At 47.4% G+C, this 22,449-nt stretch overlaps 1 protein-coding gene across 1 annotated transcript; it reads right to left on the bottom strand.

Annotated features, from left to right (window-relative positions):
- Nucleotides 1-19,007: 19,007 nt before the first annotated feature.
- LOC120986529 (transmembrane 4 L6 family member 4-like) lies at nucleotides 19,008-22,197 on the bottom strand. Its single transcript, XM_040415157.1, has 5 exons — nucleotides 21,983-22,197; nucleotides 21,712-21,777; nucleotides 20,696-20,856; nucleotides 19,819-20,011; nucleotides 19,008-19,255 (listed from the first exon to the last, which is right to left on the bottom strand). The coding sequence occupies exons 1-4, from the start codon at nucleotides 22,163-22,165 to the stop codon at nucleotides 19,822-19,824; spliced, it is 600 nt and encodes a 199-aa protein (XP_040271091.1). The 5' UTR covers nucleotides 22,166-22,197; the 3' UTR covers nucleotides 19,008-19,255; nucleotides 19,819-19,821.
- Nucleotides 22,198-22,449: the final 252 nt, after the last annotated feature.

Genomic DNA, 22,449 nt, shown 5'->3' with positions numbered 1-22,449 from the left:
CCGGACACTCAGAGCCCACCTTCTCAGGATGAGACCTATGGAATGCCCTGATGAGACGAGTGGCCTTAATGTCTGCCACTGGGACCCACATCCTCTCCTCAGGACCATAACCCTCCCAATGAACGAGGTACGGAAGAGAACCGTGGATAATGCGAGAATCCACAATCCTAGAGACCTGAAATTCAAGATTACCATCAACAAAAAACAGAGGAGGAGGCAAAGAGGAGGGTACTGTCACGGATGGTTATACAGAAAACTAGAAGTCACAAATAAAGATCCAACTGACTTGATCCCCAACTAAGGAACAAATGGGTGAGCCCTATAAAAGCCCTAGAGCTCTCCCTGACTGCTCAGCCCATGCAAAGATCTTTATGATAGAAAGTTGCATGCCCCCATACCTAGACTGAGTGACATCTGAAAACCCTATAATAGTAAGGGGACACGACCACCGGCTCCCTGCACTCAATACGGAGGGAGTCAGGGTCACCTAGAATCAAGCCAACAGGAAAACACAAATAAAGGAATAGACTTATCTGAGGAACCAGCAGTTGCAGCCTCTAGCAGTGAGCATAATACAGGAAGTGGTATAATCCGCAAAGTGAAGCAGTATGGGAGGGGATATAAAAGGAGGCGATCACTGCTAATAGATGACAGCTGGGAGAGGGAGGAGAGATGACAAAACGAAACCAAAACAAAAGAACATCATGCAAGAGGTACTGAAGAACGTCTGTCAGAACTTCTCAGAGATCTGGCAGTGACAGGTACAGTGGGTTGGACATAAGGTTTTAATAGGGACCTGTGAAAAACATTATGGATCTTACAAGTCTGAGGAAGATCAAGACGGAAGGCAACGGGATTGATGACGGACAAGATCCTGTAAGGCGGCCCAATAAACTTAGGACCAAACTTCCAGGAGGGAACCTTCAGTTTGATATTCTTTGTAGACAACCACACCAGATCACCCACATTCAGGTCCGGACCAGGCACACGTCTCTTATCCGCCACACGCTTATATCTCTCACTCATCCTCTTCAGATTACCCTGAATCTTTTGCCAAATAAATGACAAAGACGAGGAAAATCTCTCCTCATCAGGTAAACCAGAAGACCCCTGTCCAGAGAATGTCCCAAACTGCGGATGAAACCCATATGCACCAAAAAATGGTGACTTATCAGTGGACTCCTGGCGACGGTTAATTAAAGCAAACTCAGCAAGGGACAAAAAAGAATACCAATCCTCCTGATTCTCCGCCACAAAACAGCGCAGATATGTCTCCAGATTCTGATTGACGCGTTCGGTCTGACCATTTGACTGTGGGTGAAAAGCAGAAGAGAACGACAACCAAACCCCCAAGCGAGAACAGAAAGCCCTCCAGAATCTGGAAACAAACTGCGTGCCCCTATCAGAGACTATGTCTGAAGGAATGCCATGCAATTTAACAATGTGATCAACAAACGCTTGCACCAGAGTCTTAGTATTGGGTAACCCAGGAAAGGGAATAAAATGCGCAATTTTGGTAAAACGGTCCACTACTACCAGAATCACAGTCTTCCCCGAGGAACGAGGCAGGTCCGTAATGAAGTCCATGGACAGATGCGTCCAAGGATGGGAAGGAATGGGTAACGGGAGGAGAGAACCCGATGGCCGTGAATGAGGGACCGTGGCACGAGCGCAGGTCTCGCAGGCTGCCACAAAACCCTCAATCGTCTTACGAAGAGCCGGCCACCAGAATCTCCGAGCAATGAGATCCACTGTGGCTCTACTCCCCGGGTGCCCAGCAAGGACAGTATCGTGGTGCTCCTTAAAAACCTTGTGTCGTAAAGCGAGAGGCACAAACAACCTCCCAGGAGGACAAAGATCAGGAGCCTCTGCCTGGGCTGCCTGAACCTCTGCCTCCAAATCAGGATAAAGAGCAGAGACTACCACCCCATCAGCCAAAATGGGACCCGGGTCTTCAAAGTTCCCCCCTCCCGGAAAACAACGTGACAGGGCATCCGCCTTCACATTTTTAACCCCAGGGCGGAACGTACCAACAAAATTAAACCTAGAAAAGAACAAAGACCATCTGGCCTGTCTCTGGTTCAGACGCTTGGGCGATTCCAAGTAGGCCAGATTCTTATGGTCAGTAAACACGGTAATAGGGTGTCTGGCTCCCTCTAACCAATGGCGCCATTCCTTAAAAGCTAATTTGATGGCCAACAACTCCCTATCTCCCACATCGTAATTTCTCACTGCAGAGGAGAGTTTCCTTGAGAAAAAGGCACACGGTCGCCATTTGGCAGAAGAGGGACCCTGAGATAAGACCGCACCCACACCCACCTCAGAAGCATCCACCTCAACAATAAAAGGTAGATAGACATCAGGTTGTACCAAAATGGGAGCGGAAGCAAAACACTCTTTAATACTAGAAAAGGCTTTAAGCGCATCTACCGACCACAAGGAAAAATCCACCCCCTTTTTAGTCATATTAGTGAGTGGCTTAACAACAGAGGAATAATTCAAAATGAACTTTCTGTAATAATTGGCAAAACCCAAAAACCGCATCAGCGCCTTCTGATTCTCAGGAAGCTCCCAATCAAGCACAGCGCGGACCTTCTCAGGGTCCATCCGAAAACCAGAAGCGGAGAGAAGAAAACCAAGAAATTGAATCTCCAGAACCGCAAGCACACATTTTTCCAGTTTAGCGTACAATTTATTCTCCCGCAGAATCAGCAAGACCTGACATAGGTGGTCCTGATGAGTCTTGAAATCAGGAGAAAAAATCAAAATGTCACCTAGATCCACCAGTACAAATTTCCCTATTAAATGATAAAAAATACTGTTCACAAAATGTTGGAAGACGGCCGGAGCATTCATCAAACCAAAGGGCATAACCAAATTCTCGAAATGACCCTCAGGGGTATTGAAGGCCGTCTTCCATTCGTCCCCTTCCCTGACCCTGACTAGGTTGTATGCCCCTCTTAAATCCAACTTAGGCTACTTTCACACCTGCGTTCGGGTGTCCGCTCGTGAGCTCCGTTTGAAGGGGCTCACAAGCTGCGTCCAGCCCTAATGCATTCTCAGTGGAGGCGGATCCGCTGAGAATGCATCAGTCTGCCAGCGTTCAGCCTCGGCTCAGCGAGCGGACACCTGAACGCTGCTTGCAGCGTTCGGGTGTCCGCCTGGCCGTGCGGAGGCGAGCGGATCTGTCCAGACTTACAATGTAAGTCAATGGGGACGGATCCGTTTGAAGATGACACTATATGGCTCAATCTTCAAACGGATCCGCCCCCATTGACTTTCTGTCACGGCTGTATGTGAGCAACAAGAGCATACACAGTAAATAGAGCTACTGACCGGACCCAAACTAGGGAGGATAAAGGGTGACCCCTGTCAGACCCTCAAAGCTCTCCCTATGCTGCTAAGCACATGCCTGGATCCAAATGGTGGATCGAGGCATGCCCGCGTACCTAAGACTGATGACCACTGTAACCCCTACAATAGTGGAAGGGGCACGGCCACCGGTGCGCTGCTCAGTATATGGACGGAACCGGGGTCGTCTCGGATCCAGTCAGCAAACAAACAGAAACACTACAATGTCTGCACACTTAACTGAAGGAGCTGCAGCAGCAGTGAAGACAGACCCAAAGACAGCTGGCAATATCCAGAGTACTTGCTGCAGCAGAACACAGGTCCAGTGAAAAGATAGCACACCAGTGAAGATACTCAAGCGAGAGATACAACTCAAATGAGAAATATAATCCGCACCCTACAAAGGAGGAGGGGTGATTTAAAGGCAGAGAAATCAAACACAGGAGGAACAGCTGGGAGGAAGGAAACAGAAAGTAAAGACCTCATCACAGGGGCGGAGAAACAGAGCAGAGAGAACTCCTCCAAGCTCTAGTAGTGACATCATCACAGGGGTGGAGAAACAGAGCTGTGAGAACGTCTCAAAGCTCTGGTAGTGACAGTACCCCCCCTCTACGGGTGGACTCCGGACACCCAGGATCCACCTTCTCAGGATGAGCCCTATGAAATGCCCTGATGAGGCGAGTGGCTTTAATGTCCGACACCGGAACCCACATCCTCTCCTCAGGACCATAATCCTTCCAATGAACGAGGTACTAAGGAGAACCGCGGACAATGCGAGAGTCCACAATTCTGGAAACCTCAAACTCCAGATTGCCATCAACCAAAATCGGAGGAGGAGGCAAAGAGGAGGGTACCGTGGGCTGGACATATGGTTTTAAGAGAGATCTGTGAAATACATTATGTATCTTCCAAACCCGTGGAAGATCAAGACGGAAGGCAACAGGATTGACGACTGACAAGATTTTATAAGGCCCAATAAACTTGGGACCCAATTTCCAGGACGGAACCTTCAGTTTAATATTTCTTGTAGACAACCACACCAGATCACCCACATTCAGGTCCGGACCAGGCACACGTCTTTTATCAGCCACACGCTTATACTTCTCACTCATCTTTCTAAGATTACTCTGAATCTTTTGCCAAATGGTAGACAAAGACGAGGAAAATCTCTCCTCCTCAGGCAAACCAGAAGGAGCCCCTCCCGAGAATGTCCCAAACTGCGGATGGAACCCATATGCACCAAAGAATGGTGACTTATCAGAAGATTCCTGACGACGGTTGTTCAGAGCAAACTCAGCAAGAGGGAGAAATGAACACCAATCCTCCTGGTTCTCTGCCACAAAACAGCGCAAATATGTCTCCAGATTCTGATTGAGGCGCTCAGTCTGACCATTCGACTGCGGGTGAAAAGCAGAAGAGAAGGACAGCCGAACCCCCAGGCGAGAACAGAAAGCCTTCCAGAATCTGGACACAAACTGCGTGCCTCTATCGGAAACAATATCAGAGGGAATGCCATGCAATTTAACAATAAGGTCGACAAAAGCTTGCGCCAACGTTTTAGCATTGGGTAAACCAGGGAAAGGTACGAAATGAGCCATCTTGCTAAAACGGTCCACCACCACCAGGATCACCGACTTCCCTGAGGAACGAGGAAGATCCGTGATAAAGTCCATGGACAGGTGTGTCCAAGGACGGGAAGGTATGGGTAACGGGAGAAGGGAACCTGAAGGCCGTGAACGAGGGACCTTAGCGCGAGCGCACGTCTCACAAGCAGCCACAAAACCCTCCACCGACTTACGAAGAGCCGGCCACCAAAATCTCCGAGCAATGAGATCTACCGTGGCTCTACTCCCGGGGTGACCAGCAAGAACAGTATCATGATGCTCCTTGAAGAGTTTGTGACGTAGCTCAGGAGGCACAAACAACTTCCCAGAAGGACAACGGGCAGGTGCCTCAGTCTGGGCAGCCTGGACCTCGGCCTCCAAATCAGAATACAGAGCAGAAACAACTACCCCCTCCGCCAAAATGGGACCCGGGTCCTCGGAGTTTCCTCCTCCCGGAAAACAGCGAGAGAGAGCATCAGCCTTCACATTTTTGATCCCAGGGCGGAATGTAACGACAAAACTGAATCTGGAGAAGAACAGAGACCATCTGGCCTGTCTCGGATTCATACGCCTGGCCGACTCCAAGTATGCCAGATTCTTATGGTCGGTAAAAACGGTGATAGGGTGCCTGGCCCCCTCCAACCAATGGCGCCATTCCTCGAAAGCCAACTTGATGGCCAACAACTCCCTATCTCCCACATCATAGTTTTTCTCTGCCGGGGAGAGTTTTTTAGAGAAAAAGGCACAGGGTCGCCATTTGGCAGGAGAAGGGCCCTGGGACAAAACCGCACCCACACCCACCTCGGAAGCATCCACCTCAACAATAAAAGGTAAGGAAACATCGGGATGCACCAAGACGGGAGCAGACGCAAAACTCTCTTTAATCTTAGAAAAAGCTGCAAGCGCCTCCTCCGACCAAGAGGAAAAATCCACCCCCTTTTTTGTCATGTCAGTAAGGGGTTTGACAACAGAGGAATAATTCAAAATGAACTTTCTGTAATAGTTCGCAAAACTCAGAAAGCGCATCAATGCCTTCTGATTCTCTGGAAGCTACCACTCAAGTACAGCACGGACCTTCTCCGGATCCATGCGAAAACCAGAAGCAGAGAGGAGAAAACCCAGAAATTGAATCTCCGATACCATAAAAACACATTTCTCCAGCTTGGCGTACAATTTATTTTCCCGCAGAATCCGCAGAACCTGAAAAAGATGATCCTGATGGGTCTGAACATCAGGGGAAAAAAATCAAAATATCATCAAGATACACCAATACAAATTTCCCCATTAAATGGTAGAAAATACTGTTAATAAAATGCTGAAAGACGGCCGGAGCATTCATCAGGCCGAAAGGCATAACGAGATTCTCGAAATGCCCGTTAGGGGTATTAAAGGCCGTTTTCCATTCATCCCCCTCTCTGACCCTGACCAGGTTGTACGCGCCTCTCAAATCCAATTTGGAAAAAACCTTGGCCCCAACAATTTGGTTGAAGAGGTCCGGGATCAGAGGAAGGGGATAGGGATCGCGAATCGTGATACGGTTCAGCTCCCTAAAATCTAGGCAAGGTCTCAGAGAGCCATCTTTTTTTTTAACAAAAAAAAACCCAGCGGTAACAGGTGATTTTGAGGGACAAATATGCCCCTTATCGAGACTCTCGGAGATATAGGTTCGCATTGCGATTCTTTCCGGTTGTGAGAGATTGTAGAGGCGTGCTTTTGGTAGCTTGGCGCCGGGAATGAGGTTAATGGGACAGTCAAACTCCCGGTGAGGAGGTAGCTCCTGAACACCGCTCTCGGAAAACACGTCCGAGAAATCAGAGAGAAAAGATGGCACAGTTTTAGTAGACACCTCTGCAAAAGTCGCTGTGAGACAATTCTCTCTACAAAAGTCACTCCACTCATTTATTTGCCTTCCTTGCCAATCATAGTGGGGTTATGTCTAGTGAGCCAGGGTAACCCCAAAACTAGAGGAGAAGGCAATCCGTTAAGGACAAAACAAGATATATCCTCCACATGAGTGTCACCTACAGCTAACCGGATATTGTGAACAATGCCCTTCAGGGATCTCTGTGAGAGTGGAGCAGAGTCAATAGCAAAAACAGGTATATCCTTTTCTAATGTGCAAACCTGAAAACCATGCATGGCTACAAATTGAGTGTCAATAAGATTGACGGCCGCTCCACTATCGACAAAAATCTCACAAGAAATGACTTTGCTCTCTAGCACCACCCTGGCAGACAGGAGAAAACGGGAACTGCAGGTCAGAGGAAAAGCATCAATTCCTACATCAACTTTGCCCAAAGTAGCAGATGAAGCGGAGTTTGATGATTTACCTTTTGAGGTTTTTCTCTTATTATCACTCTTAGTACAGTTCAAGAATCTCCTAGACGGACAAACATTTGCCAAATGACCTATGCCCCCACAACAAAAACACACCATACTCTGAGGACTAAATCCTCTTTTATCAGGGGCAAGTCGACCTAGCTGCATGGGCTCCTCCTCAGAGGGGGCCGAGACAGGATGAGGCCCCTGCACACTGAATGAGTCCGCACCACTGCCCCTAGACTGACAATGGCTGGACAGAGAGGTCTCGTTTCTTTCTCTTAGACGCCTGTCAAGGCGTACCGCCAATGACATGGCAGACTCTAAGGACGTTGGTCTCTCATGGAAAGCAAACGCATCTTTCAATCTCTCTGAGAGACCATGACAGAACTGACTCCGGAGTGCAGCATCATTCCAACCTGAATCAGCTGCCCATCTCCGAAATTCAGAACAATAAAGCTCCGCAGACAGTTTGTTCTGGCACAAAAAACGTAAGTTAGATTCGGCCAAAGCAACACGATCCGGGTCATCATATATCTGCCCCAGGGCCACAAAAAATCTTTCCACGGATCGAAGGGAGGGATCCCCCGATGGCAGCGAAAAAGCCCAAGTCTGAGCATTACCCCTGAGCAGGGAGATGACAATCCTCACCCTCTGCTCCTCATTACCAGAGGAATGGGGACACAAGCAAAAATGGAGTTTGCATGCCTCTCTAAAGCGAACAAAATTCTCACTGCCCCCGGAGAACGTCTCCGGAAGTGAGACCTTTGGCTCGCAACAGACTTCATGGGCCGGAGCATAGCCCAATGCATGAAGCTGAGTCATAGATTGACGGAGATCCGCTACCTCCAAAGAAAGACCCTGCATGCGGTCAACCAGGCCAGAAAGCGGATCCATGTCAAAAAGGACGGTTTAGGCGGATTATAATGTCACGGCTGTATGTGAGCAACAAGAGCATACACAGTAAATAGAGCTACTGACCGGACCCAAACTAGGGAGGATAAAGGGTGACCCCTGTCAGACCCTCAAAGCTCTCCCTATGCTGCTAAGCACATGCCCGGATCCAAATGGTGGATCGAGGCATGCCCGCGTACCTAAGACTGATGACCACTGTAACCCCTACAATAGTGGAAGGGGCACGGCCACCGGTGCGCTGCTCAGTATATGGACGGAACCGGGGTCGTCTCGGATCCAGTCAGCAAACAAACAGAAACACTACAATGTCTGCACACTTAACTGAAGGAGCTGCAGCAGCAGTGAAGACAGACCCAAAGACAGCTGGCAATATCCGGAGTACTTGCTGCAGCAGAACACAGGTCCAGTGAAAAGATAGCACACCAGTGAAGATACTCAAGCGAGAGATACAACTCAAATGAGAAATATAATCCGCACCCTACAAAGGAGGAGGGGTGATTTAAAGGCAGAGAAATCAAACACAGGAGGAACAGCTGGGAGGAAGGAAACAGAAAGTAAAGACCTCATCACAGGGGCGGAGAAACAGAGCAGAGAGAACTCCTCCAAGCTCTAGTAGTGACATCATCACAGGGGTGGAGAAACAGAGCTGTGAGAACGTCTCAAAGCTCTGGTAGTGACACTTTCAATGTAAAGTCTGGACGGACCCGCTCAGGCTACTTTCACACTTAGAAATTTTTCTAAGTTATAATGCAGACGGATCCGTTCTGAACGGATACAAACGTCTGCATTATAGGAGCGGATCCGTCTGATGAAACATCAGACGGACCCGCTCCGAACGCTAGTGTGAAAGTAGCCTTAGAAAAAACTTTTAGCCCCAACAATCTGGGTAAACAGGTCCGGGATCAGAGGAAGCGGATATGGGTCACGAATCGTGATACGGTTAAGCTCCCTGAAATCGAGACAAGGTCTTAAAGAACCATCTTTTTTCTTAACAAAAAAAAAAAACAGCGGCATCAGGTGACTTCGAGGGTCGGATGTGTCCCTTTCTCAGGCTCTCAGAGATATAAGTACGCATAGCGACTCTTTCAGTTTGGGAGAGATTGTATAAACGTGATTTTGGCAGCTTGGTGCCTGGGATGAGATTAATAGGGCAGTCGTACTCCCGGTGAGGGGGCAACTCCTGGACACCACTCTCAGAAAACACATCAGAAAATTCTGAGAAAAAAGATGGCACAGTCTTGGTAGAAATCTCTGAAAGAGACGCCGTGAGGCAATTCTCTCTGCAAAACTCACTCCAACCATTTATTTGTCTTGCTTGCCAATCAATGGTGGGGTTATGTTTAGTGAGCCAGGGTAGCCCCAACACTAGAGGAGTAGGTAATCCGGTTAAGACAAAACATGACATATCCTCAACATGAGCATCACCCACAGTCAAACGGATATTGTAAACTATGCCCTTTAATGATCTTTGAGAAAGTGGAGCTGAATCGATAGCAAAAACAGGTATATCCTTTTCCAAAGTGCACACCTGGAAACCATGCGTTGTTGCAAATTGATTATCAATGAGATTGACAGCTGCTCCACTATCTACAAAAATCTCACAAACAATGTTCTTGCTGTCTAGCGCCTCCCTGGCAGGTAGGAGAAAACGGGAACTACAAGCAAACTGCAAACCTTCAATTTCTGCATCAACCTTGCCAATAGTAGCAAATGGAACGTTTTTAGAGGGTTTCTTTTTTTTTATTTTATTTTTTATTACCCTCAGAAAACTCCATGAATCTCCTAGAGGGGCAAACATTATCCAAATGATTTATACCCCTACAACAGAAACAAACCCTCCTCTGAGAGCTGAATCCTCTACTATCACAGGCAAGCAAACCCAGCTGCATGGCCTCCTCCTCAGAGGGGATTGAGATAGACTGAGACCCCTGCGCACTGAATGTCCTTGGGCTGAATATGACAGGAAAGAGTAGTCTCCTCTCTCTAAGACGCCTGTCAATACGAACAGCTAGAGACATGGCAGACTCTAACGACGCTGGTCTCTCATAAAAAGCAAATGCATCTTTCAATCTTTCCGAAAGACCATGGCAAAATTGACTTCGGAGTGCAGCATCATTCCAACCAGGATCAGCTGCCTATCTACGAAATTCAGAACAATATATCTCTGGGGACTGTTTACCCTGGCATAAAAGACGTGGTTTAGATTCAGCCAGAGCAATACGATCCGGGTCATTATATATCTGCCCCAAGGCTACAAAAAATTCATTCACCGATCGGAGGGGCCGTGACACCACCGGCAGCGAAAAGGCCCAAGACTGAGCGTTATCCCTGAGCAGCAAGATGATGATCCCCACCCTCTGCTCCTCATCACCAGAGGAATGGGGAAGTAGGCGAAAATTGAGTTTGCAAGCCTCTCTAAAGCGAACAAAATTCTCACTACCCCCGGAGAACGTATCCGGAAGCGAGATCTTAGGCTTGGAACAAACTCCATGAATGCCAGCAGAACCGGTCACCTGAAACTGAGACACAGTTTTATGGAGATCTGCTACCTCCAGCGAAAGACCTTGCATGCGGTCAATCAAGGCTGAAACCGGATCCATGCTTAAGACGGTTTGGGCGGTTTATAATGTCACGGGTGAAGTTGCAGATAGCTGGAACTAATAAATAAATGACCGACTGGCTTGATCCCAAACTAAGGAGCATATAGGTGAGCCCTTTAAAACCCTAAGAGCTCTCCCTGACTGCTATGCACATGCAAGGGTCTCAATGGTAGACGATTGCATGCCCACGTACCTAAGACTGTGTGACACCTGAAAACACTATAATAGTGAGGGGACATGACCACCGGCTCCCTGCACTGAATACGGATGGAGTCAGGGTCACCTAGAATCAAGCCAGCAAGGAAACACAATAAAGGAAAAGACTTATCTGAGCAAACAGCAGCAGCAGCCTCCAGCAGTGAACACTTCATCCAGGAAGTAGTATAAACCGCAAAGTGAGGCAGTATGGGAGGGAATATAAAGGAAGACGATTAGTCTAAATAAGTGACACCTGGCAGAAGGAAAGGAGCTGACAAAGTGAAACCAAAACAAAGAACATCATACAAGAGGTAGAGAAGAACGTCTGTCAGACCTTCTCACAGAACTGGCGGTGACACATATAAAGAGAATATGGCAGCAATAAAACCAGGAAGGATTAGGGTCTCCTTCATAAAGGTCCAATCAATCCTGTCAAAAGCCTTCTCAGCATCAGAGCCGAGTAAATTGAATAGCATTTAAGACTCTAGAGGCATTGTGCTTAGCTTCTCGAGATTGTACAAAACCCACCTCCAGAGGGAGGAGGAACAATTGAAGGTGTCGGGCAAGGATCTTGGCCCGAAGCTTGATGTCACAGTTAAGAAGTGAAATGGATCTATAGCTACTACACATAGAGAAATCCTTCCCCTCCTGCGACATGTGCCTCCTAGTGATGAGAGGCATAGGAAATATTTGTTTTCACGATATTTCGTGAATTTTTCGCATAATATTTACAATAAATTTGCGAATTCTAGAATTCGTGATCTCCAGTCATTATTTTCGCTATTGCGCAAATCGGCACTAATAATGGTCATATTTTTTGCTCAATACATGCAACTTCACATTTGATCAGGTGTGAGTAGATATTACTGACTAGTGCACTAAGTATTATTGTGACATCACAGCACTATGTCTGTAGCCTGTATGTATGGACAGCAGAGAAACACCCTGCACTGGAGCCTATCAGCACCACTATATCACTATCTAACCTACACTGACTATCTCCCACTATCTGTATTATATATATATATGAGCTAACTAACTATCTAATGTAATTGGATAAGGAATAGGATCCAGATGAAAGCACAGAGCACAGCAATGTCACTGCTCACTCCCTCTCAGAACTGCAAATAACAGCAGAAAATGGTTCTTATATAGTAAGGGGTAGGCAACTTTCCTATTGGTTGCTATGGATGTTGCTAAGCTCTGATAAAGAGATTGCAGCCTTCTCATTGGCCCACAAGCAAGAAGGGAGGCTACTTATGAACAAAAAATCTAGAATATTTTAACAGTGAGTTCCAGAGCACCCCACCCCCTTGACAGTGACCTCCACAGGGGCTCACCCCCTTAACAGTGACCTTTACAGCATGCACCCCTTAACACTGACCATAGCTTACAGTCCCCTATACTGTGACCTCCACCATTCCCTGCCCCCTTAACAGAGACATCCACAGCGACTGCCCCTTTAACAGTGACTGCCACAGTACCCCTCTCCCTTAACAGTGACCTCACAGTACCCCGCTTCCCCTTTAATAGTGGCATCCACAGTCCCCTCCTCCCTTAACAGTGACCTCCACAATGCCCGCCCCTTTAACAGTGGCCTCCACAGCGGCCTGCCTGTGACGCTTCGGTTTGGGAGGGAAACACCACACCGAGCATAGGAGGGAAGGGGGGAACATGGAATCAGGCCTGAGAACTAGGGAAGGAAGATGGACACCTCCTAGTGAAAACCCTAACCAAAATCCTGACTGACTATGTGAGATTGTGGAAAAGCTCTACCTGCATAATGTTTATGCCTAGAGTGTATTGGAGCTGTCATTTGGCATTCCGGGCACTAGAGGCCACTGTTTTGCAGCTACAGTCAGCAAACTCTGGGATCTGCATATGCAAAGCAGATGATGACTCATGCAAGCTGCTTCTGAAAACCAGGAAGTCTGAGCTAATCTGACATGGTGGAAGGATTGTGCTGTGAGGGACTGAATCCAATTCCATCCTGGCTTGCGGATGTCCGGCAGTGAATAGACACTCAAAGCAAGGAGATTAGCTGTTGTTCCCTTTCTGGATCCAGCCCTTTGAAAGAGAGGTTGTCCCAGGAAGACCAGTTCCAGTGTGTGGACAGAAAGCCTTATCATCAAGCAAGGCCGCACGGTTGCTGAGAGCTTGGCGGCCATCCCGGATAAGCGGCATCCTAGGGCCCAGAACGGACGCAGGTCAGTACACCAGTTTACTCCTTGCTTTATACTAGTGGCACCTGAAGCAACAGAGACTAAGCCTAGCCCTGAAACTAGATAGATAGTTAGGGTTGTGTGATTGCCAGGTTGTACAGAACTGTTCTGCGGCGCAGTATTGACTTTGCAGGCTCTGCTGTGTCCGCCATCGGCTAGGCCTGTCTATTGGGCAGGGAGAGTGACTGTGGGTCCGGGGTATAGCATTTTCTGTGCATGTTTGTATTTTTGCGATTATACTTGTGTTATTACTTTTGCTAAAGTAAAGTTTCTGTTCTTGCATATTAAGCTGATGTCAGTGTCGCTTTGCTTGACTGTGACTTCGCTGTATCCTGGGGAGCCCACCCCGGTACACGGCTTACAACTACCAGTATGAACAGACCCCAAAGGTAGGTGAGTTCATACGCAGGAATGCCTAGAGTCCTATCTAGCCCTATAGGACACTGGTACTAATGGCAGGGACGAGACTACCTGTTTCCCCAAAAGGAAGGACGAACAGGAGTCTACTTCAGACCTAAAACAAACAATAGGGAAATGCAGCACACAGAACCCAAACAAAATACAATAGAGAAAGGAAAGGCTTAGCATTAAAGAGGCTATGGAAGCACCAGGAACTCAGCCGAGATCCAACCACAAACAATCCACAGCCACAGAAGCTATAAGCCGCACAGCATAGTGGGAGAAGCAACTATAAATAAGGAAGGTTAAATGATCACATAAGGCAAGGGGTGTGGCCATACCAGAAACCACACATACGTCTATTGATCCACACGGAAAACCTGTCTGATCAAACCATGTGTTGCCAGTCTCACATATCTCCTGCCACACGCCGGGACGTCCGTATGTCTCGGTACGTCCGTGATACTGACCCCTTAACAGTAACATCCTCAGCGCCTGCCCCCTTAACAATGACCTCCACAGAGCTCTGTTCCCTTAAAATTTGACCTCCACAACACCCCGCCCCTTAACAGTGGCCTCTACAGCACTCCCCCCTTAACATTGACCTCCATAGCGGATCCTCCCCTTAACAGAGACCTCCACCGTTCCCTGCCCCCTTAACAGAGTCCGCCACAGCACCCGCCCCTTTAACAATGACCTCCACAGCATCCTGCCCCCTTAACAGTGACCTCCACAGCATCCTGCCCCCTTAACAGTGACCTCCACAGCAGCCCACCCCTTTAACAGTGACCTCCACAGTGGCCGCCCCTTTATTAGTGACCTCCACAGTACCCCGTCTCCTTAACTGTGATTTCCACAACACCCAGTCCCCTTAACAGTGACCTCTACAGCACCCCGCCCCTTAACACTGACCTCCATAGTGGATCCTCCCCTTAACAGAGACCTCAACCGTTCAGTGCCCCCTTAACAGAGTCCTCCACAGAACCCGCCCCTTTAACAGTGACCTCCACAGCATCCCACCCCCTTAAAGGGGCGGGCTGCTGTGGAGGTCACTGTTAACTGTGACCTCCACAGCGGCCGCCCCTTTATTAGTGACCTCCACAGTACCCCGTCTCCTTAACAGTGATTTCCACAACACCCCGTCCCCTTAACAGTGACCTCTACAGCACCCCGCCCCTTAACAGTGATCTCCATAGCGGACCGTCCCCTTAACTGTGACCTCCACAGCAGCCTGCCCCTAGGGTGGCCAGAGGTCCGGTTTTAGGCCGGACAGTCCAGCCTTCAGACTTCCTGTCCTTCGTCCGGCGCAGGGCCTGGACGGACACAGGGATGTCCTTTTGAACAGCTCACTCTCAGACAGCATCGCCGTGCTTTCTGAGCGTGAGCTGCAGGGAAAAAGTCACCCTCCCTCCCACCCCTGCAGCTGACAGAAGTTATTTTTACCTTCATCTTTTCAATCCCCGTCAGCTGCGGAGTGGGAGGGGGCGTGGCTTTGTGCGACCTACGGGTGGGGTTTTTAAGTCCATCTTTTGAGGGTAGTCTGAAAAGCCACCCTACCTGCCCCTGAACTGTGACCTCCACAGCACTCCGCTCCCTTAAAGGGGTTCTGCAGTTTGTTTAAACTGATGATCTATCCTCTGGATAGATCATCAGCATCTGATTAGCGGAGGTCCGACACCCGGGCCCCCAGCCGTTCAGCTGTTTGAGAAGGCAGCGGCGCTGGCAGTAGCGCCGTGGCCTTCTCGCTGTTTACCGCAGGCCCAGTGACGTCACGACTATTATCAATTTCCTGGGCGAGGCTAAGCTCTGTTCACTTGAATGGAGCTTAGCCGCGCCCAGTCCAGTGGATACTAGTCGTGACGTCACTGGGCCTGCGGTAAACAGTGGAACGCCGCTGCCTTCTCAAACAGCTGATCGGCGGGGGTCCTGGGTGTCGGACCTCCGCTGATCAGATGCTGATGATCTATCAAGAGGATAGATCATCAGTTTAAACAAACTACAGAACCCCTTTAACAGTGTCATCCACAACGTCCTGCCCCTTTAAAGCTGACCTGCAGCAGTGAAAAAAAATGGCTGGGTTGTTTTGGAAACCTGCTGTAAAACTGTGTGTATGTGGAGACTAAGGACCTGCCAGCTTCTACTAGCTGATAAGGGACATGTTACCGTGTGTATGGCAGTTGGGATATGAAGAGAAAGACCCGCAGGCTTCTATTGGCTAATGTAGGTCATGTGATATGCCATATTTGCATTTTTGGGGCATATCTCAGGAACGGTACGTGCTAGAGAGCTGAGACCCGGTCTAAAACCTTTTTTGTACATATCCCTTGAGACGCAGCGTGTGGGTTGCAATGTCAGGGTGCACTCTGTATTGTTGGGATTCTTCCCTTCAATAGTTTACAGCAATACTGATTTTTAAACATTTGTAATTTTTGCTATTATAGAATAAATAAATTATGTGATATTTTTTATTTTTGGCTCGCTCTTTTATCATTATTATTATTATTATTATTTAGAGCAAGGGTCCATATTATATTTTGTGGGCATATGTAGGTGTTACCCTACTGAAAAAGGGCAGAGGTAGCCATTGCTATTTCAGCTTATATTTGTTGTCAATGTAGTGTGAAGGTTGCAGTACCTGAACGTGGAATGGTAACAGAAAGTAGTATTAAGCAGTACTTAAAGAGGACACTGGCACTTAACCCTAAAATTAAAGGGTGCCCTCGAAATTAACCCTATAACTTAAAGGGAACCCTAGCATACCCTAGCCACAAGCCGAGGGTGGCTTGGTTTTAAGTAAGGGGGTATGTAGTACCACAGAGCGGGCACTACCATTCCTACACCCTGCTACCGTCTCTAATGGTTAACAAATAATGTCTGTGTATTTAATGTCTGGTCCTCTTACACTGTGTTTTAATAGTATTGCTAGGAAACTATTCATATACTGTGCCTGGTTCACCAGCAGGTGGCAGTGTATCTGGCAGAGACAGATCATTAGATAGAATGGAACTTACCATTCCATTCTCCCCTTTTTGGGGCAGAAGTGGGCTAGTCCTACCAAGAGAGGGGTTGCAGGAAGCTACAGTCAGTCTAGAGTGGAGTTGGAAAATGACAAGACATTGCGCAGTGAGGGGAATGGCCCCCCTCCTGCAGCAGGAGTCTCCCAAAGGAAGCAGCTCATAGGGCCCCATGACTCATTACAGTTTATAGACAGAGTATTATGAGGGGGTCAACAGCCAAAGGCACCCCACTTAAAGCTACCAGAACTGTCATAAAGTCCAGCTATGAGACCGAAGCCAGAGATTAGCACAGCAGGGAGAGAAAGCAAGATATCCAAGTTTGCCTGCTGGAACCAAGAGAAAGTGTAGTTTGGATGCAAGTTTATTCAAGTAAAACTGTTGAACTTCATCAAGTCTGGACTCGACTTATTCCCCACTTTATTGCTACGGAGCCTAACCCTGGGGAGCGACAAAATCCAGGTAGGAGAACCATGACACGCAAACTACTAAGGTCGCGTCACCAATCGGCATTCCTTAAAACCTGGGGCACGATCAGCCCGAGGGCGGCCCGTTGCAAATATTGGTAGGTGAGGGTCAAAGCTTTGACAGTGGAGATAAGTTTACAGATGTGTCTACAAAAAAAGGTTTCCAAAAATGGAGGAGACAGGAGAATGAGGACAGCATGGTGGAAACCAGTAACCCATCTGAAGGCCTGGCAGAGAAAGGTGTGGATTCTGTACCAAGTGGTAAAGACCTATAAGACTGCAAATGGGCAGGTGGAGCAGGTGAAATGTCTCCCTGCAAATTGATTTTTTTACGCCTCATTTATCAAAACCATAAAGTGTTCTGAAAAATGAAAGGTGAGCTCTGATTGGTTGCTATGGGCCACTAAGACAGCTTTCCTGTTAGACAGTTTTGATAAATGAGGCCCAAGCTGTGTGAAGTGGAGGTGGAGCTCTTGAGGAGCCAGTGCAGAGGATAGGATTGATAGTGGTCCTGACGAGATGTTTTGTCACAAGGCCGTTGCTCCCTGTGGTTTGGTGTAGTAAATAATTGATGTAAAGGAACCAAGGGAGAGATTATAGAACAAAGAACGTCTATCTTTACCGAGTGCAAAAACAAATAGCAGCACATCCAGCAGCAGTTCATGCAAACTGTTATTTCTCCTCCCAGTAAGTGCTCCCAGGGTATGGTGGCTAGCAGTGTGGCAGAAGATGACACTCAGAAGTTTGCTAGCTGACACTGTCTCTCTCCTGATTCTCTTCCCTACGGCTGAACTCTGGCACCTGTGGCTGTAGGTGTTCACTGTGAGATGCAGGCTTCTACGTAGCTCTGCCTGTCTTCAGCTGCGGTGGTGGTGTCTTGGCATGTTTCCCCCCACCTTGCAGCAGAGTCTATATAGCTAGATTGCTTGATCATACTGCTGACAATAACACACTGTAGTTTACAAATTTTCTGCAGGCTCGCTGGAGCAGTTTTCCTCCCAGATGATAGCCGACTCTGTGGTCCTAATGGCCTTGAGGGGTGGGAGCTGGATCATTTGCTCCCTCACTCTCTTCTCTCCCACCAACTGTAACTAGCTCTGCCCCTCCCTTGGCAAGTCGGACCAGCCCACTCTTACCAAGAGGGGAAGAATGGGACGGTAAGTCCCATTACTGTTGCCAAACAGTGCCTACCGTAGGCGTATATAGCATGAAGTGTGGAATAACATGAAACATTACAAAAGTATTACATTACAAACCAGGGATGTAGCTATAGTGGAAGCAGGGGAAGTGGCTGCTTTGGGGGCCAAACTGTATTTGTGACCCTTGTGCCTGCTCACCCATATGCAGCTTTAACAGAGTGTGAACCATCCATCTGCATGGGTTCCTGATCTGTTTGTCTGCCGGTACTGCATGTTTTGTGTCTTTCCACCAGTGTATTTGACCACGGGACCTTCCCAGGAGGTATCTGTCCTGTCGCTAACCCACAGCAAAGTCTACATTTCTGTTCAGAGGTTAAAGGGTACTTCCGCGAAGGTGGCAGAATAACGCCCAATGTCAAACCGGTTACTTGGCAAAGTGGTTCCACAACCGTTATCCGTAACAGACCTATTATGTGGGAAAAAAATTGTGGTAAAACGCATGCGGACATGCCTGTGAAATCTCCTTGTTGTACATAGCAGGAGTCACAGTACCCCCATACTTATAGCTAAGGTGCCCCCATAACAGTGAGGTGCCATATTATCAAACAGTCTGTATAACTGAACATTTTACACAGCCAGTGGCCCTATGGTGGATAAGTGCTACAGTAAGTCCCGACATGTATCCGCCAGCAGTGTTATTATTTTGTAAATTTACGAAAATATGGAGACACTTGTATCCGAATCTGAGTTTATTCACATATCGACATCAGTATAAATCAAAAAATAAAAATAACATGACTGATATATATATATATATATACTGTATATATGCACATCGGAAAACAGTACATAGTGCAAGAGGAGTCAGTCTGGGTTAGGCGGGTCCCTTCATTCTGACACACCGGGGTTCTGGCCAGGCAGATAGCTCCAACCAATCGGGCTTGGGTTGTCAAAGGATCCAGCCTCTGACATAAGCGGGAATGGGAGGGCGGGGGTATAAGTTGTTGTGGTTACTGGAAGGGTCCATCTGTAAATCAAAAATAATAATCAGTTCCTCAACACGGTTCATGAAATCCTCAGGTAAGTCTGCAGCGTGAACAGCCTGGTGCCCTGACCCTGGATGAATCATCTCTGTTTCCCCTCTCCCAGCAGGAAGTCCCAGCAAAATGTCTAAATTACTGTTCATTTTTAGCACAGCCAACTACAGTTAGATCTTGGAGGGATATAAACCTGGGCTGTCCTTGAAGTGGTCCCTGTGGCCCTCCCAGCTGTGCCGCTCATTAACTACACTCAGTAATCTGTTGTGGTGCCATGGATGTGACCGGAGTGTAAAATGTGTGCATAAAATCCTTAAACCAGCCAGCGATATGAACAGCTCTGTGTCCTGACTGTGGATGAATCGCCTCTTTTTCCCCTCTCCCAGCAGGAAGTCCCAGCAAAAATGTCATCACCTTCTGTAATGCATCCCTGATCATTCTGGTGCGGTCAACTACAGTTACATGTTATGGTTCATGGAAGGATCTGGAAGTCATGATATAACCCTGGAATGCCCCTGAGGTGGCCCCTGTGGCCCTCCCAGTATAAACTCACCATCTAATCATTTTTCCGACAGGTACCGCATAGACATCCAAAGAGGCCATTCAGCACCTGGATCGTGCACAGGATCAGAGAGATGGCGGTGGAAGACAGTACAATGGAAAACAGGATGATGTTAAACTCCACCACACCCACGGGGATCTGACAGCGGCTCCAAACATCCTTGTTGAACAGGTAACTCTCATCACTGCGAGAGCAAAGAGGAAAAAAAAAAGGGTTAATCAGGTCCAAAAGTGGTGCCATTCAGGGAGATCACTAGTCTTAAACTCTAGTCACATCCAGAGCTGCTGCAATCATTTCTCTACTGGTTTCCTGTACAATCGCTTCCATCTCTCTGCTGCCCTCTGCGGGTTCAATGGGTGAGCAACATGCTCTGCTGTGGTACCTCAATGAAATCTGTTGTTTGTGATTATGAGGCAGCTCTGGGCGTGACTGGAGTATAAAACATGATAAGTGAAAGCAGGTTTCTAAAGATGACCAGTAGATTGAATCCCTTTGAAGGATCACAGCAGCACTTATTACTATTGACTAATAGGACTGAAGGGAGAAAAATGCTTAAAGGATAACTCCACCCAAACGATGTAACATCCCTAATACTTTCTTGGTGTATCCCTTTTCTAGTTTTCTCAGTTCTTATGGCACCAATAAGTCCCGTACTACAGAGATGGCAATTTCCTCTATTGGTGGGGACGACCATCCTCCGTTTAACAGAAATAAAAGAAAAGTGGTCACAGACCCGCCCCCTGTCACAACTAATAATAATATATGTATCACCAAAATCACCCTCCCCCCCCTAAAAGGCAAGAAATGGCATTGTGAATGGTTTTCAGCGGAGAATCCCTTTAAATCCAAGATTTAAAATAGTCCTTACTTCAGATCTGAAAGGTTTGCGAAAAAAGGGCGTCCCCAAAAGGTTGTGTTGTCGACGGTGTACAGGCACTGAGGTCCTCGCACCATCCCCAGCACGGACACCACAAAACCGTACACGGATCCAGCAACGCCAATAGCAGCAAAGATGATGGACAGGAACATCTGTGGGAGAGAAGAGGTTAAATATTCCGCTCCTGATAGCATGATATTACTGGCTCTGGAGACTGTATCGCACATGATAGGCTTAGATACAGTACATGGTGGTATCTCACATGGTAGGCTTAGATACAGCAGACGGTATCACACATGATAGGCTGAGATAGAGTCGATAGTATCATACATGATAGGCTTAGATACAGTACAGACTGGCATATATGATAGGCTTAAATACAGTAGACTGTATCACTCATGATAGCCTTAGATACAGTAGACAGTATCACTCATGATAGCCTTAGATACAGCAGACTGTGTCACTCATGATAGACTTAGATACGGCAGACAGTATCACAAATATTAGGTTTAGATACAGTAGACAATGTCGCACATCATAGGCTTAGATACAGTAGATGGTATCATATCATAAGCTTAGATGATAGGCTTTGATGTAAGAGTCGGCCACACATAATAGACTTAGATACAGCACATAGTATCACACATGATCAAACAGTATCACACAAGATAGGCTTAGATACAACAGACAGTATCACACACGATAAGCTTAGATGTGAAATACAGTGTCGCCTATAATAGACTTAGATACATTATATACTATCACACATTGTGGGCTTAGATACGTCAGACCGAATCACACATTTTAGACCTAGATACAACAGATCATATCAGACATGATGGGCTTAAAGAGAGCTGACAGTATCACACATGATAGGTTTAGATACAGGAGACGGTATCACACAATACCCTTGCTGTAACGCATAGCATCGTACATACTAGGCTTAGATACAGCATGCAGTATCACTAATTATAAAACTTAGATACCATGTAAGTCCATGTACTTACCCCGCAGCGGTTGTTGCAGCAGCCCTCTCGCCCAGTGGCCTGGATGTGAATGGCCGGTATAAGCACCTAGGACAACAATAACAAAGGCAACAGTGAGAACCTAGAATGGAATCTTCAGGGTTCTAGGTGTTGTCTGGGCACCACATGTCAAACCTGAAGGTCAGATGGACCTCCACGTCCATGCTCAGTCAATAGGATTAGCAGATGCCAGACAATAGGAATTTCGATGCATCGATATAAAAAAAATGGCTTCCTTAGCCCAGATTCTTACCAGTACCCCGCCTCCTATAATTCCCCCTAGATACAGAACTTCTGGCGTCAACTTTTCCGACACATGTTGGATTGCGTCAAGATCCCATGCAGGAAAGAGCAAGATCAAATTGCTGACGATGGAAATGACACACAACGGGTACAAGGCGATCCCGATAAATTTCGCACATTTCCCAGTACACATGGTGAAGAGAAGATGAATGAACTGATGGTTGAGAGCAGGTGGAGGAGGCTGGAACTGTGCTGAGGTAGCTGATCCTGGTTCCTTATATCTCTAGACCCAACCCCATAGATTTCCAGATAACAGGGTCTGAATCACCATGGAATTTGGACTACCATATGACACAGAGGAATAGACAGTGACGGAGGGAGAGAAGAGGCAGCCTTACAAATGATGACGTCAAGCTAACATTTCCAATAAAAAAAAAATTAGTTTGACTAGTAAGACCTGACCTGACCATTGCTTGT

This window comes from Bufo bufo, chromosome 1 (assembly GCF_905171765.1).
Source record: "Bufo bufo chromosome 1, aBufBuf1.1, whole genome shotgun sequence".
NCBI lineage: Eukaryota > Metazoa > Chordata > Amphibia > Anura > Bufonidae > Bufo > Bufo bufo.
The sequence above is the reverse complement of the archived record's forward strand: the minus strand, read 5'-3'. Positions and strand labels throughout refer to the sequence as shown.